General features: G+C 42.4%; 1 protein-coding gene across 11 annotated transcripts in view; it reads left to right on the top strand.

Moving 5' to 3' along the window:
- Positions 1–18,069, top strand: part of DAB2IP (DAB2 interacting protein) — a 728,988-nt gene that overhangs the window by 351,319 nt on the left and 359,600 nt on the right. For 10 of the 11 annotated variants that reach the window (XR_012236021.1, XR_012236022.1, XM_073599533.1 and 7 more), the window contains one exon: positions 13,990–14,108. Coding sequence is in view for 8 of the 11 variants with exons in the window: in XM_073599533.1 (XP_073455634.1) it covers positions 13,990–14,108 (119 nt within the window). In the remaining 3 variants the exon portion in view is untranslated. Of the gene's footprint in view, positions 1–13,766; positions 13,903–13,989; positions 14,109–18,069 lie in introns of those variants that run through there. The other variant, XM_073599538.1, reaches the window with a different exon arrangement.

Here is an 18,069-nt window from a genome sequence, read left to right as displayed (position 1 = left end):
TGCTTTCCGGATCTCTGGGACTTCTGGACCAGACTGCCCTCCCTTACATATGGACTCCTCAGGCCACCAATTTTGATGTTCAAGAATTGATGTCTGCCCTGGGGGTCCCAGGCTTCGCTAATTTCTCCTGTTTATCCAGCGTTGCCTCCCTCTTTGTTTGGTTCTGAGCCCTTAATAAAGGAATTTTGTTTTGAATTATACTTGCCTATGTGTGTTTTACTTCAAAAGGGACAGTTTGTTTGTGAGGATTCAGGTACATTTAAAAAATACAATGTGAAATTAACAAGGGACACCAACACCAAACAATCTCCTTGAGATTAAATAATAAAGGATATCAATGGTGTTGTGGTAACTTGACACACAAAACACACACAAAAATAGTCTGGAGTAAAACTAAAAATAACATTAAACAAAGATCAGCCTTGGAAAAAATACAAACATAAAATCTAAACCAAAAATGGCTTTAAATCAAAAAAAAAAAGAAAACCAAAAAAAAAAAAAAATTCTGTCAGATGTGACAAATAACAATATATTCAGGGAATCCCAAGAAAAAAACAAAAAAATAAGTTTGTGAGAAGTGTGTGTGAATATGAGCACCAAAACTACTTAATTCTTGTCACATTATAAAGATGAAGAGAGTGCGCTGTATTAAACCATTTTTAACATTGCAGCATGACGAAAGTGCTGTATCCATTGCGAACGCTAATTTTACCAGACCGAGCTGTTCCGTGTCGGAATTTCTTCTGACCAGAGCATGCGTGGCACTTTGTGCGTCGGAACAGGCCACACACGGTCGGAATTGACGCGATCGGATTTTGTTGTCGGAAAATTTTATCTCCTGCTCTCCAACTTTGTGTGTCGGAAAATCCGATGGAAAATGTCCGATGGAGCCCACACACGGTCGGAATTTCCGACAACACGCTCCGATCGGACATTTTCCATTGGAAAATCCGACCGTGTGTACGGGGCATTAGTGTTGTATGTCACCGCATTCCATCGGAAAAACCTTCGGAGTTTATTCCGATGGCTAAACCGGTCGTGTGTACGCGGCATTACAATGAGTCATTGAACAAGTGTACAGAATGACATTTCTGACATATATTCAGCCTTCACTGGCTATATGCCCAATCCCAGGCAGTCACTTGCTAGGTATTAAAGCCAGGATGAGAATGACAGTCTTGAAAGCTACACCTTTAAGGCAGCATTTACTCTGTCACAGTTTGTTATTTCACGTGTCATGTGTTGAATACAGACCTTTTATTTTAAAATAGGCTGCCAGTGTGGCCAAAACTGCACTTGCACCTGACCCTGAACTCTCAGTAGTGTTATGATGCGCTGCAGCACAGGTGCATTGTCCTGTATGTTGGGGTGTCATTCAAAATTGATGGCATTGCAGCGCAGCAATGCATGCATACTGCTGTTCTGTGCAGCTCAATATTGTGAACCCGGTCTCAGACCAAATCAGCAATGGCAGCTCCATATTTTTTTCCCCTTTAATTCATCAGGCATAACAGGGAGTAGAAATTACATCTCTGATTAATACCAAGAAATAGCCACTCAATGCTATCGATCTTCTATCAACAATCACATTTTGGTTGATTAAAAACTATTGTCTCACATGGAAATTGCAGCAAAGTGATTTGCTGCAGCAAATGTTTCTTCCTTTAACGTGCAGGTGTTTAGATGACAATAATGGGCAGCAAGGCATCTGTCTTTCTTGACAACTGTCAGACCTGTCCACCATGTGCTTGACAGACGCATACGGTGTTCACTATTCCTCCACCGACTGTATAGAACAGCTCAGAATCAGTGCTCGTATCAGAAATTTTCCAACAAGACGATGGTTAATAATGCTTATTGTTGCCCTACTTGGCCCAGTCATTGCAACATGGAGGTAGTCTAATGCCGCGTACACACGAGCGTATTTTAGTCCGACGGACTTTCCGAACCAACGCACAATAGGACTAAGTCTGTTCATAAGTCCGTTCGGTTTGAACGTGATGACGTAAACGGGACTAAAAAAGGAAGTTCAATAGCCAGTAGCCAATAGCTTCCCTTGCGTCGTATTTGGTTCGTCGGACCAGCACACAGACGAACAGTTTTCCCAATTTTAGTCCGTCGGACAGATTTAAAACATGTTCTATTTCTAGGTCCATCGAATTTTTATCCCGAAAAGCTATTGGACTAGCCCACACACTATCGGATTGTCCGCCGGATTGATCCCATCGGACCTAGTCCGCCGGAATGTCCGCTCGTGTGTACGCGGCATAAGTCTACACGATGGTTCAGCAATGAGAGGATTCTCTGACTATCAAGGGAGAATATGAATAATGTTGTGTTCCCCCGCCCCCGAAAAGTCAATAGACCCTTCATTGTGCACCTGCTGCCTTTGTTGGGTGAATTGGGAAGACAAATCTCGGCAAGTTACAGTGTTGTGCTGTTCTGACGGACATGTGCCCAATGAAATTAAGCATTAGCCTCCATTCAGCCTGAATGCGACTTTGAAATCGTGCCACTTCACTTGAAGTCAGTGCGATTTCAGGTGCGACCAGTTTGACATCTGTGGACTTCATGCACAGATGTCTATGCAAGTCGCACCTGAAATTGCAAAAAATTTAAATATAATTGGTGCAGCACCATAAAGTCGGAGGTACACCTATTTGAACAGTTCCATTGCCGACAATAGGGTGCAACTTGTCATGCGATCTGGAGCCTGTCAGCAACGGTGTTGCACTGGTGTGAACAGGGGCTAAGGTGGATCAAAAGGGGCTGAAAACAATACAGCACATGTTAAACATCTGGGAAACTAACAAATACTTTACATTTTTTATCACATTTATTTATTCATTTATTTAAGGTACGTCAATATTTATAGCACTGCCAATTTACGCAGTGCTTTACATATACATTGTACATTCACATCAGTCCCTACCCTCAAGGAGCTTACAATCTAAGGTCGCTATCACACATTCATACATATACTAGGGCCAATTTAGACAGGATCCGATTAACCTACCAGCATGTCTTTAGATTTGTCTCTGTTATCACTCTTGGGTAACCTGCTGTTTTCTGATGCAGAGCCTTCTACTAGTGGAAGTTTCATAAATCCAAAACATATATTTCTTTATCAATACCAACTCTATAGCTGGGAAGAAATTAGAGAGAAATTCCAAGCCCTAAGAACTCTTTCACTATATGCAAATCAAATCTTCTCTCATACACCTCACTCTCCTAAGCTGATCTCTATGGCTGAGTTGACATTTAAAACTGTAACCAGGTTGTATGTTATTCCATCTTATTTGACACAACTCAACCCTTCACTCCCCAATACATGCTTCTGAGGCTGCAATGTGATAGCAGAAGCAATGCACATCTTGTGGATTGGTCTTATGCTTAGCAGTTTCTGGACCAAAGTACTCAAGCTTTTACATTCCCTATTTAACTGCCCTTTCGCAAGAGGATTCTGGTATATGCTTCTTGATCTTAAACCTCCAGCTTTCCAAAACCCAATTCAAATTAGCCACTTATATACTACTAGCTGCTAAACAAAGTATAGCAAGAGCTTTGAAAAAGGAATTCACACATTTCATGGAAGTCTGATTGCGCATAGACACATTTTTTATCGAGAAACTTATTAGTATTCTTTCAGATACCAACAAAACATTTCTTGCAGTATGGTCCCTATGGGTATGTAATGCTCGCCCTTCATGACCAACGGCAAGGTATATCTCACTATAGGTGGTATGCCTTAGAGGAGTATATGCGGAAAGCCTTGATTCCCCCTGCCCTTCCCTATGCTCCCCAATCACTCCTTTTCTTTCTCCTCATACCCTCCCTATTCACCACCTCTCCCTACCCCTTATTGTAATACCTTTACTCTATTTTCTTTTCTCTCTTCTTTGCCCTGTAGGCTTTTACTTATTTTTGAGAAGGGCCAAGCTCATTCAATTGCTCCAAACGCTCTGAAACTAATGCCCCTCAAGATGCAAAAATGTTTGAACTTCCCTTGCTAGAACACAAATAATCTTCCTCCATTATTTTGGTTTGTTTTGTTAACACCCCTCAATCTAGATCCTTAAAGTGATGCTAAAGAAAGAAGTGTTATGCCGTGTACACACGAGCGGAATGTCCGACAGAAAAAGTCAGACGGGAGCTTTTCATCGTATATTCCGATTGTGTGTATGCTCCATCGGACTTTTTACGTGGAAAATTCTGACGGACCTAGAAAGAGAACATGTTCTAAATTTTTCAAACGGAACCAATTCCTTTTGGGAAAACCGCTCGTCTGTATGCTGTTCCGACGTACCAAAAAAATGCTCTGAAGCAAGTACGAGAAGGATGCTATTGGCTCCTGGCTATTGAACTTCCGTTTTCTAGTCCCGTCGTACGTGTTGTACGTCACCGCCTTCTGGACGGTCGGAATTTGGTGTGACCGCGTGTATGCAAGACAGCTTAAGCGGAATTCTGTCAGAACTCCGTCGGAAAAACCAGAGTTTTTTTCCGACGGGAAAACCGGTTGTATGTACAGGGCATTAATTGCCATAATCCATTCACATACAGTGCTTGGAAAAAGTATTTATGCTCTTTGACATTTTCCACGTTTTGTCATGCTACAACCAAAAACATAAATGTATTTTATTGGGATTTTATGTGATAGACCAACACAAAGTGGCACATAATTGTGATGTGGAAAGAAAATGATAAATGGTTTTCAAAATGTTTTAGAAATAAATATTGAAAAAGTGTGGCATGCATTTGTATTCAGCCCCCCTTGTAGAACCTCCTTTCACTGCAATTACAGCTGCAATTCTTTTTGGGGATGTCTCTATCAGCTTTGAACATCTAGAGAGTGAAATTTTTGCCAATTCTTTGCAAAATAGCTCAAGCTCTGTCAGATTGAATGGAGAGTGTCTGTGAACAGTAGTTTTCAAGTCTTGCCACAGATTCTCAATTGGATTTAGGTGTGGACTTTGACTGGGCCATTCTAATGCCGAGTACACACGATTGGACATTCCGACGACAAAATCCATGATTTTTCTCCGACGGATGTTGGCTCAAACTTGTCTTGCATACACACGGGAGCACAAATGTTGTCAGAAATTCCAAACGTCAAGAACGCAGTGATGCACAACACGTACGACGAGCCGAGAAAAATTAAGTTCAATAGCCAGTGCGGCTCTTCTGCTTGATTCTGAGCATGCGTGGAACTTTGTGCGTCGGAATTGTGTACACACGATTGGAATTTCCGACAACGGATTTTGTTGTCAGGAAAATTTGAGAACCAGCTCTCAAATTTTTGTTGTCGGAAATTCCGACAACAAATGTCCGATGGAGCCTACACACAGTCAGAATTTCCGACAACAAGCTCACATCGAACATTTGTTGTCAGAAATTCCGATTGTGTGTACACAGCATAACACATGAATATGCTTTAAATCTAAACCATTCCCTTGTAGCTCTGGCTGTATGTTTAGGGTCGTTGTCCTGCTGGAAGATGAACCTCCGCCCCAGTCGCAAGTCTTTTGCAGACTTAACAGGTTTTCTTCTAAGATTGCCCTGTATTTGGCTCCATCCATCTTCCCATCAACTCTGACCAGCTTTCCTGTCCCTGCTGAAGAAAAGCATCCCCACAACATGGTGTTGCCACCATCATGTTTCACGGTGGCTAGAGTTAGTTTTCCACTAAACATAGAATCTTGCTTTTAGGCCAAAAAGTTCAATTTTGGTCTCATCTGACCAGAGAACCTACTTCCACATGTTTGCTGTGTTTCCCACATGGCTTTTCGTAAACAGCAATCGGGACTTCTTATGGCTTACTTTCAACAATGGCTTTCTTCTTATTTATTTTATTTTTATTTATTTCAGGTACTTATATAGCGCCATCAATTTACGTAGCGCTTTACATATACATTGTACATTCACATCAGTCCCTACCCTCAAGGAGCTTACAATCTAAGGTCCCTAACTCACATTCATACATACTAGGGACAATTTAGACAGGATCCAATTAACCTACCATTATGTCTTTGGAATGTGGGAGGAAACCGGAGTACCCGGAGGAAACCCACGCAGGCACAGGGAGAACATGCAAACTCCAAGCAGGTAGTGATGTGGTTGGGATTTGAACCAGTGACCCTTCTTACTGCTAGGCGAGAGTGCTACCACTACACCACTGTGCCACCCATTCTTCCATAAAGGCCAGATTTGTGGAGGCATTTTAGCTCTAGAAATGGCCTCTAAATAACGCCTGAAAACCACCTCCCATTCATTTTAGTGTGTCTTTTCACACTGGGCTGGTGCGCTTGCATTAGGAAGTCCTGCAAGCAGCATCTTTGGGGCAGTTTTGGAGCACTGTATACAGCGCATATGAACTGCACATGAAAAGGAATGGGTAGTACTTCCAAAGCGCCTAAACATGGGCATTTTTAACCCCTTCTTTGAAAGCGGACGAAGAGCGGCGCAAAAGCGCCTCTTAGATGTCGGTAAAGCGCCGCTCAAATGAGCGGCGCTTTACCGCTAAGGGCTGGCGCTTTCAGCGAGAAAGCAGCCTAATAGTTGTCCTGTGGACAGATTCTCCCACCTGAGCTGTGGATCTCTGCAGCTCCTCCAAAGATACCATGGACCTCTTGGCTGCTTCTCTGATTAATGCTCTCCTTGCCCGGCATGTCAGTTTAGGTGGACGGCCATGTCTTGGTAGGTTTGCAGTTGTACCATACTCTTTCCATTTTCAGATGATGGATTGAACAGAGCTCCACACGATGTTCAAAGCTTGGGATATTTTTTTATAACCTAACCCTGCTTTAAACTTCTCAGCAACTTTATTCCCGATCTGTCTGGTGTGTCTCTTGGCCTTCATGATGCTGTTTGTTTACTAAGGTTCTCTAGCAAATCTCTGAGGCAGTTATGGCGAACCTTGGCACCCCAGATGTTTTGGATCCACATTTCCCATGATGCTCAACTACACTGCAGAGTGCATGAGTATCATGGGAAATGTAGTTCCAAAACATCTGGGGTGCCAAGGTTCGCCATCACTGCTCTGAGGGCTTCACAGAACAGCTGTATTTATACTGAGATTAATTTACACACAGCTGGACTCTATTTACTAATTAGGTGACTTCTGAAGGCAATTGGTTCCACTAGATTTTAGTTAGGGGTATCAGGGTAAAGGGGCTGAATGCAAATGCATGCCACACTTTTCAGATATTTATTTGTAAAATCATATACAGTATATCATGCCACTGGATTTAAAAACAAAAAACCAAACCTCTAAGTACCTTATTCCTGCAGCGCTGTTGTGTGGTCATATGTTCTCTCCCTGTGCTTTGGCATCTGCAGGGAAATTTAAAACACTACTGTATGCACACTACAAACCCCATAGTCCCTATTCAATTTCTGGAGTGAGCAAGAGGGATGTCTATGCTCTTTTATACAGTGGGGCCATGGAGAAAGAATGTAGCCACCCTCTAAAAGGATGTCAAAATAACAGCAGCAAAAAAAAAAGGAATTTGGAGGAGGCTGAGAGCTATAACGCTACCTTTTTTAGATAGGAATACATACTTAAAGCGGAACTTTACCCATAACAACTTGATAAAAAAAATACAGTATGTTCTCAGGAAGGAACATATATTCCACATATAATTATATATATAATAATTATGCTGTAAATTGCCTCCTGCATTGTTCCTGCTTCTTCTTACTGGAGGCTGACATTTTTCTGAAGCCCTGAGCCCCTGAACAGCAGTAAATCATAAAGCGGAACTAAACCCATCAATTTAACGATTACATTCCTGCCGGGATTGCTAACTCTCACATTTTCTTGTGTTCTCAACCAAACTGTTAAACCATCAAATGGCTGGTGTCATAACTGATTACACGTGCATCACTATAGCAGTTGCAGATCAAACAGAAGCAGCTTCCTTTGCTGTAAATGACAGGGGGGTTAAATTCCTCTTTAAGAGTCCAATCAAACTTGTGTGACGTAAACCTTGCACTTTTTTCCATTGTGACTTTACAGTGTGACTTTGTTGCGACTCTGGCTTTGCTCAATGTGATTGTTTTTGCTCTACAAAGTCACACACAAGCTACGTATATCATGCAGACATTTGAGGGTTTACATTGAAGTCTATGGCCGTCAAGTCACATTAAAGTCAGACCAAAGTACTGCAGGAACTATTTTAAAGTAGCTACGACTTTAAGTCTCACAGATATGAACAGCATTCATTGGGAAACATAGGGTGCGACCTGTCATGCGACTTTGCGGTCCAAAGTCGCACGAGTGTAAATGGGGCGAAAGGCTGTCAGTAGATCGGCCTCTAAAATCAAGTCCATCTAAATCTGCCAGTGTATCCAACACTATCCTCTTGCTAGAGTGACAGTGCTGCTGTCCAAAGGTGTCTCCATTGTTCCTCCATTCAGAGTGCAGACACGCTAAGGCAGGAAGTATGATACTGGCTGCATCACCAGGTAAAAATAAAGGGCAAAATGCTTAAAATGAAATCTAGTGCAACCACCACATTTAACCACTTCCGGCCCGCATGACGTCATATGACGATGTGGGCTTGAAGTGGATATATCTTTTTTTTCAGCCAGTGATTCCCAGTAATATAAAAGCCATCATAGCTAATTAGCCACTGGATTGCTTTTACAGGCAGTGGGAGTCCCGCTGCCCAACGGCGCCTCTCCAGGCTCTCTCGTGCGATCAGGAAGCCAGAGATCCAATCTGGCAGCGACACTGGGTTACCACAGAGCTGGCCGAGGACTGGGTGGTCCCTTGCCATCTCTATGACCCTGGGAGGCTGGAAGCAATGTCCTAACTTCACTTCAGGCTCTGACAGATGTAAACACTTGTGATAAGAATAAAAGTGATAAAAAAAATAAAGGGACAGTAAAAAAATAAAAAAGTTATACCATTCTTTTTTTTTTTAAATGTTCCCTGTCTCCTTGCGCTCGCACACAGATGCGAACGCATACATAGGTCGCGCCTGTATATGTAAAAGGTGTTTGCAATACATTTATGAGGTATCGCCGTGAACGTTATAGCGAGACCAATAATTCTACACCTCCTGTGTAACTCTAAACTGGTAACCTGTAAACATTTTTAAAGCGTCGCCTATTGAGATTTTTACCTATCGTAGTCAGGTGCCATTCCATAAGCGTGCACAATTTTAAACCGTGAAATGTTCGGTATCTATTTGCTCAGCATAACATCATCTTTTATACTTTACAAAAAATTGGGCTATATATAGTTCTATTTGCATTAAAATTCATTAAGGTGCATTTTTCCCAAAAAATTGTGTTTAAATAAATCGCTGTGCAAATAGCATGTTACATAACAAATTGCAATGACCACCATTTTATTCTATATGCTTGCCGCCTCAACCTCCACAACATCTCTAAACTACGTCCCTTTCTAACCAGTGAAATCACAAAGCTCCTGATTCACTCCCTGGTCATCTCCCGCCTTGACTACTGCAACTCCCTCCTCATTGGCTTACCTTTAAATAGACTATCCCCCCTTCAGTCCATCATGAATGCTGCTGTCAGACTCATCCACCTTACAAACCGCTCAGTGTCTGCTACCCCTCTCTGCCAATCCCTCCATTGGCTACCACTCGCCCAACGAATTAAATTCAAAATACTAACAATAAGTTACAAAGCCATCCACAACTGTGCCCCCAGCTACATCACTAACCTAGTCTCAAAATACCAACCTAAACGCCATCTCCGTTCCTCCCAAGACCTCCTGCTCTCTAGCTCCCTCATCACCTCCTCCCATATCCGCTTCCAGGACTTCTCCCGAGCCTCGCCCATCCTCTGGAATTCCCTACCCCAATCTGTCAGACTGTCTCCAAATTTATCCACCTTTAGGCGATCCCTGAAAACTTTCCTCTTCAGAGAAGCCTATCCTGCCTCCATCTAACAACTGCACTATTTTCTCCACTAGCTCATCCCCCACAGCTATTACCCTTTTGTATAACTTGACCCTCCCTCCTAGATTGTAAGCTCTAACGAGCAGGGCCCTCTGATTCCTCCTGTATTGAATTGTATTGTACTTGTACTGTCTGCCCTAATGTTGTAAAGCACTGCGTAAACTGTCGGCGCTATATAAATCCTGTATAATAATAATAATAATAATGTAAGCACCAGAAATTAGAAGTTGATACTATCTGCGTTAATTTATGTGGAAGTAGGCATCTGATTGGCTGAAGGCAAATTATTAGATAAGGAAAATGATACAATTTGGGAAACCGCAGTATGTGCGTGCAAAAAGCGCTAAGCTGAACGCATTGCATTTTAGCGTGAGACGACTCAAAGCTGATGTTGCAGGTGGTATTTTATGTGTCTTAAATAATCTTTGAAATCAGACTTGTGTACGGAGGAAGCATCAGATTAAATTTTTTCCTGGAAGAAAGGACTCGTTCTTCGTCCACCAAAGATAATTGCGCTGGAGTGAGCAGTTTGTATTAATGACATTGTTAATGAGATATTTGTAAACTACAGCAGCTCTTATTTCAGCCCGGCGTGTGGCTAGCAGTGAGTAATGACGGTCATCGGTGGTGGTAATAAATTGCATTGTCGCGGCTCGGCTTGTGTTTTGAAAGTCACCTGCTGATCATTATTGGGCCTCATTGTTTATCTGTTCAGAGTGAATAGGGCCCAGTCATGCTATTCTGGAGCAGAACACTAATGCACAGAATGGTTAGTTTCAGCACCGAAGGAAAGAAATAACTTTTCTTAGATTTTATCCTTTTTATTAATGGCGAGCCGCAGAAGATCCATTGGGTTGGGTGCTTTCGCAGTATTAGCAATGTTTCCCTAAGTGTTTTCTGTTATGTTGAAGACACATAGCATGTTCCATCACGTATTTGTTTCATCTAATGTGAAAGATTAATAAAAGTGAAAGAAATTTTAAATCTGACAACACAAATTGTTTTATAAATGAACATAATGAATTAAGACCAACTGTAGTCCCCCCATCCCCACATCCCCGCTTTGGGACCCCCGTGTGTATTTTACATTTTTTTAAACTTTAATTCTTAAAGCTGAAGTATGGTTAAAAATGTTTTGCCAATTGCACAGTAAAATAATGTTTGCTCCAATAATGTGTGCTCCAACTCTGGCTGCTGCAGCGTTTGTTATATATGTTACTTTTAATCAGGCAGCAGTCTCCTATCAGTATAGATCGTCCCGTGCTTAAACTTGTAGTCAGGGCTGTAGCACAGATGTCACAGGGGTTGCTTGCTCAGCACCTCCTCCATTCTTAAAATGCTTTGAATTTATTTCAATGAATGCAAGGCATTCTGTGATTGGAGGAGATGCAGATGAACACCACAATCTCTACTCCTCCAGTCACAGAACACCTTGAAGGGCTTGCAAGAATGCAAGGCTTTAATGAATGGAGAAGATGCTGAGTGAGTGACCACAGTGATCATTGCACTGGAGCCAGAACTACAAGTCTCAGCGCAAGATCATTGACCCTGACAGGAGACTGCTGCCTGAGTAAAAGTAAGACATGTAACAATAATGTGGGGCACACATTCCTAGAGCTAACTTATTTTTACTGTGTATGCACCTACATGTATGGTGGTCATGTCCAGTGGTGTATTTTGGTTTTGTGCTGCCCTAGGTAAGACCAAAATCAGGTGCCCCATCTAAATTTGTCCCACCCCAGCCGTGAAATAACATTCTTGTCTCAGGGTCTGATGGGGAAGCTGTAGTCATTTACAGTGAAAAGCTGTGGCTTCCTCATCAGATCCTGAGACCTGACTCATCCAAGTCCATACAGTATGTGCTCAATAGAACAGAGGATGGGGTCAGTGGGGCCGAGGATGAGGCGGCACTGATGAAGCTGCACTGATATGAGGCACTGATGTGCACTAATAGGTGGCACTGATGGGCACTAATGAGGAGGCACCGATTGGCAGCACTGATAGGCACTGATAGGCAACACTGATGGGCACTGATAGGCAGCACTAGTTGGCAATGGGCATTGGCAGCACTGATGGGCATTGATAGGCAGCACTGATGGGCAGCATTGATTGGCAGCACTGATGGGCAGCATTGATTGGCAGCACTGATGGGCATTGAGTGGCAGCATTGATTGGCAGCACTGATGAGCATTGTTTGGCAGCACTGATAGGTGGCACTGATTGGCAGCACTGATTGGCACTACTGATTGGCAGCATGAACAGAGATGACAGTTGTTCTTTAAAAATTTGGGTATTTGATCACTTTTTTTTTTTTTTTTTGCGCTATAAACAAAAAAGAGCGAGAATTTTGAAAAAAAAACCACAATTTTTTAAACTTTTTGCTATAATAAATACCCCCCAAAAAAAACATCGCAATAAGCGTATATTGATTGGTTTACGCAAAAGTTATAGCGTCTACAAAATAGGGGATAGTTTTATGGCATTTTTATTATGATTTTTTTTTTTTTACTAGTAATGGCGGCGATCTCCTATTTTTATCGGGACTGCGACATTATGTCGGACACAGCGGACACTTTTGGCACATTTTTGGGACCATTGGCATTTATACAGCGATCAGTGCTATAAAAATGATTACTGTAAAAATGTCAATGGCAGGGAAGGGGTTAACACTAGGGGACGATTAAGGGGTTAAATGTGTTCCCTAGTGTGTGTTCCAACTGAAGGGGGGAGGTGACTGTGTAGGGGAGAAAACAGATTGCTGTTCATACTCTGTATGAACAGACGATCAGTCTCTGCTCCCCTCAGAGGACCGGAAACTGTGTGTTTACACACACAGATTCCGGTTCTCGGTGTGCCCCCAGCAATCGTGGGAGCCCGGTGGTGATTGCGACCGCCGGGCACTCGCATCGGCTACGTGGGCGAGCAGCGGCCACAGGGCTAAGCAACATTACATTACATTGTTTCGCCCAGCCGTGCCATTCTGCTGCAGTAAAACTGCGGCAGCTGGTCGACAAGTGGTTAATGGAAGTCGCCTCCAAGTCGAATCCTCATCTTAATTGATGTGATTTGGATCCGACATTTCAGGAAGATTACACAGGCATTCCCTGACGTTGCTACAAAGTCGCATTGAAGTCACCTGGCAAAGTCACATGACTTTCAAGTTGCGCCAGTGTGAAAAGAGTTTTGGAGTCTGTTTAGGCTATTGATCAGATATAAGTTTGCTCGATGGGATTGCTGGCTTTCTAGTGAAGTTTTGGCTTGTTTGTTATGCATATGGAGACTGTAGAGATGGGAAAGGAGGGATATAAAAGACTGGTGGGGGTTTAACCTACCAGTTTCCTTCTGTGGCTAAAATGTTACTTTGGGGTTGACTGTTGCTTTACCAAGCCATATACAAAGCTTGCAGGAAATGTTTGTGTTGCCTGTAGCAACCAACCGCATCACTCCCATAGTTGTTTTCCTGTACTGAATTAATGACAGCTGGAAATCAGTTGCTATGGGCGACATCATTTCTCGTGTTGTTTTAACCCCAAGGATTTGCATAGTAAAATTAGATCAAAGAATCGCAATGTTGTTACCCCTCACAACTGATCATCTTCCAGCTATTGCTTTTCTAGTGGGGGTCAGAGACTAGCAGGATATGTCTGGTCATTTTAGGCTTCTGGTTTTGTCCATAGCCTCAGTACATGTGATTTGGGAAGATGGCGGAACACCCGCATCCGCCATTTTTCCCGGTTTACTGAGAGGGCTGATTGAGCTGTTGATCTGTGAACGAGCCGTGCAGTATGCCAGCCTGGCTTGTCTGACAGCATTTCAGAGTGAGCGGATGGTTGCCATGGTAACAGAGGCTCAGGGAGGTCTCGTGGTGACGTTGCTGGCCCTTCGCAGACTCTGGGAGCAGCAGATGTGAGATGGATGCTTGTGTGCTACCCTGACAACATACAGCATCCCTTCCCCTGGCTTGGAGTTCACAGTACGCAGCCCTATCTAATAGAAATTAAAACTGGGAAGGGAAGGTGACTCTGTTCTGTCTAATGTGCCACCCTTTTTCATCCCCCAGGGCTTTCTCAGCCGTCGCCTTAAAGGCTCCATCAAACGGACAAAGAGCCAGCCGAAGCTCGACCGAAACAGCAGCTTCCGTCACATCATCCCAGGCTTCCGAAGCATTGACAATGATCGGTAAGGTGATGGATTCTTCCTTGTGTGAATGAAAACAATGTAACTGCGTAGGGAGACATATTTCCTTCAATAGCCTGTAACATTGTATCAGTTCTTGTCACCTGCTGCCTGGATCCATGGCTGGGGATGACAGAGAAGTTCCAGTATATGTGGCTGAGGTCCACACCATTCCTTTTCTCTGAGCATCCTGTTACCCCTTCACCATTACCTGTACAAGCCGGCAGTCACGGCCCATGTAACTGCTCCCCCCATAGAATAACTGTAAATGTCATCTGTGTGACGGCAACTTTTCAGGGGTGACAGATTGGCGATGTAAGGAATGTCAAACCTAAATGTATCCAGTGCCATAATACGGGTATCTTGGTTGCTGCCCTAAGCATGGTCAGGAAGTGACCCAAAACTTCAAGTCTGGAGAAGAATTCCCATCAGACTTCCAGGGAAGTTACCCTGAGAGTTATAACACCTTAAAGAGAACATTGATTTTTAGTGTGGGAAAATCTGATTTGAACTTTCTGTATGAAAAACTCAAATGTGGCATTAAATGAATTCCGTGTGCTAAAATGCTGTTGTGTCTTATTGCAGCAGCTGGAGGCCAATGCTTAGTTCTCTGCATTATTGAGATTTAATGGGAATGATGAAACATTTATTTTTTTTTACTGTAGAGTCCAGTCCGTCTGTCCACACTTGCTATATCTTTCTGCTGGTGCATTTACAAGATTTTATTTCTCTGAAATGTGAAACTTTAATCTCAGCGTTGGGTTCCCTCTGGCTCTAATTCTCTGCATTTGTCCCTTGTTATGTTATTGTCATGATTTGGTGTGGATTGTCAGCTCTGTGGAAAAGCGGAGAATTTGCTGTGTTGGTGATTACAAAGAAGAGCCAGATTGAAGCCTAGTGAGCTCATTTAGTAGAGCAGCATCCCATAGCAACTAGTCACATCTATATCTGTATACTATATTCAGGTCGGTGAAAACAGTATTGCAGATTGGTTACTTTTGGTCGCCACACTTTGTGCTGCTTTATCGAGTATGATGGTGAGATATGTCATTGTGGATTTCCTGGGACAGTCATTAGAGTAATTAACCTGTTCACTTCTGACTTAGATTTCCCCTCTGTCATATGTGGTCATTTAATGCTACAGTTTTTGTTCTATTCCTCTGTTCAAAATAACAGACTGACTTTCAATTTTGTTGTTTTATTTAATAGTATAAGCAATGTGCTGTAAACCATAGTGACTGTTTGTCATGTATTATGACATTGGTAAGGTAAGTTCTGGTTGCTAGGAGTTACCACATATTGCAATCATTGCTGTTCTTATCAAATTAAATATTCTGTGTAACCCATCTATGTAGTACTGGAGCCAGAATATTGGAATTAAAAATCCCCCTCTCCCTCACAAGCTCTAATTAATGTTCTTACAATTATGCTTTCTGTCACCTGCGCATTTCTAATCAGAGGTCCGGTCAGCTGCCAGGTAATTTGTTGTGGTGTATCGAAGCAGCTCTATGTTGCTGGTGTACATGTTGAATATTCATATGAACAAGAGGACAGAATGATGTTGGCATGAATAGCGGTTCCTGCTAACCAAAGACAGCTCTACAAAAGCTACGCATGGTCCAGGAGCCAGCCTACTGCTGCTGACTAAGGGTTAAATCCTCCAGAGATTACCAGGTCTCTTTGGTATACAGTAACCAACAGAAACTAGCCCAGTGTCTGCTGTTATTAGCACTGCCACAGTCACTATAACTTCACTTTAAATCTGTCATTAAAATGAGATGCTGTATGTTGGCTGAAAGCTGAAATGGGTCTTATAGGGGGAGTGACTGCTATGTAATGTTCATGGGCTGAAAGGGAAAAGCTAGAGATAGAGAGAGAGCACAGGGTAGATGCCCACGGGTGTCATTGTGGCATTGTTATGAATATTATGGACAGGGGGGCAAGCAGTAATTCTAATCTGTAGAATCACAGCCAAGAGTTGTCACTCATTGTGTTATGTAGCCATACAGCAAAACATGCGGGATCACAGGAAGATGAACCTGAACTTCTAGGTCTATTGGCAGGCACTGTGGATTTACCTACCCTTCGTGGGAGATATACAGAGGCTGCCATTTGCCGACCTCCCTCTGAAAAATGTTAGTTCCCTGCATGTCATACTGATCTTTGAGAATCTTTGACACATTCATGAACTGCAGAACTGGTAATGCACACATTTTTTCTGAATCACCAACTCAGAGGCTATAAGAGAGCCAGAGGACTCCCAAATATTGTTGGTTACATTTTCCCTTGGGCCCTGAGTTTTAAATGAATGTACCCATCACCAGCATGGTGGAACTATTCTTCAATGTGAGAGCACATTGTTATCTGTGTTTGTTTCTGACGTGTACAGTACGTGAAATATTTCTCTAGGGTTTGGACCACCATGTTTGAACTTTGAATTGGGCCTGCTGGCTGCATATTTCACATATGATAGTGAAAGATAATATGGGAACAATGAATACAAGTACCAGAAATGCGTATTGAATTTGATTATTACTTTATCTTAACCACTTGAGTACTAGTCTATATGTTACATGGATAGTCCGGACACAAGTCCATCTAGTTCAGCCAAAAAAACAAAAAACTTTAACTACAGTTATAGATAGATGTTTAATTGGCTGTATTTTTAACTCTCTTCTAATACAAAACCTCACTCATCTTTTAGTTTTTTACAGTACCAGTTCTGTTTTTAAAGGGTAACTCCACTTTTATGGGAAAAAAAATTGCAAATAAAAAAAAATAATATAGCATCATATAATTGCTACACAAGTCATATTGTAATTAAATGTTATTAAAAAATACCTTTCCTTTTCAATCTGCAGCGCTGTCATCTTCTGAAAAATGCAGTGCTATAAATATGGTACCTGGAGTTCTGTACACAAATGGAGTAAAGAACACCCCCCAGAAATGTCATTTCCTGCTTGTGTGATTAGATTACTGATTTTCTCAGAAGTCTGCACTAAGTTACATGTCAAATTTTGGGGATCCCCTGCAACAAAAATGCAATTTTTCGGTGAGATAGTCCCAAAGGGAAATCATGTATGTCTAAGACCCCTTTCACACTGGGGCGCTTTGCAGGCGCTACATTGCTAACAATAGCGTCTGCAAAGCGCCCTGAGCCACTTTGCAGAGCCGTTCCTGTCTCTCCAATCCCGAGGGCTTTAACACTGGAGCGGTGCGCTGGCACGACGCTAAGAAAAGTCCTGCTAGCAGCATCTTTGGAGCGGTGTGTATACCGCTCCTCCACCGCTCCTGCCCATTGAAATCAATGGGTAGCGCGGCTATACCACCAGGAAAGCGCTGCTGCAGCAGCGCTTTGTGGGTAGTTTTAACCCTTTCTCGGCTGGTTTTAACCCTTTGTTGAACACCAGCGGGGGGTAAAAGCGCCCCGCTAGCAGCCAAATAGCGCAGCAAAATTGATGGCAAAGCGCCACTAAAAATAGCGGCGCTTTACCGCTAATGCACCCACCGCTCCAGTGTGAAAGGGGCCTAAAAGTATGAACACCCTGCCACTTTCCTCATTAGAACCTTGCAGGCTGATTGATTATTCTAAAGTTACTCCCATTCACATTCATTTTGCACATAGACCCAGACAAACAAACAGCTATTTATTCAGAATAACAAAAAATAGGAACTTGCACCAAAGTTTGTTAAAATACCTGTAATGTACATACATAGATCACCCAGGGGAGAATTTCTTTTTTTAACAAAAGTGAAGTTACTCTTTAAGCTAAATGTACCCATTCATTACCAGGACGTTTTTCAGTTTTCCTGCAAATTTTTCAACACTGTACCCAAATTAATTTTATATAATTTCTTGACACAGAAAGCGCTGTATTTTGGTGGTGTTCAATAACATGTATTAAAGTGGTTTTAAAGTGATATTAAAGTCTTGTTTTTTGTTATTTAAAAATAACAAACGTTA

Source organism: Aquarana catesbeiana, linkage group LG09 (assembly GCF_042186555.1).
Source record: "Aquarana catesbeiana isolate 2022-GZ linkage group LG09, ASM4218655v1, whole genome shotgun sequence".
NCBI classification, from domain to species: Eukaryota; Metazoa; Chordata; class Amphibia; order Anura; family Ranidae; genus Aquarana; species Aquarana catesbeiana.
This window is presented reverse-complemented; position numbering and strand designations above follow the sequence as displayed.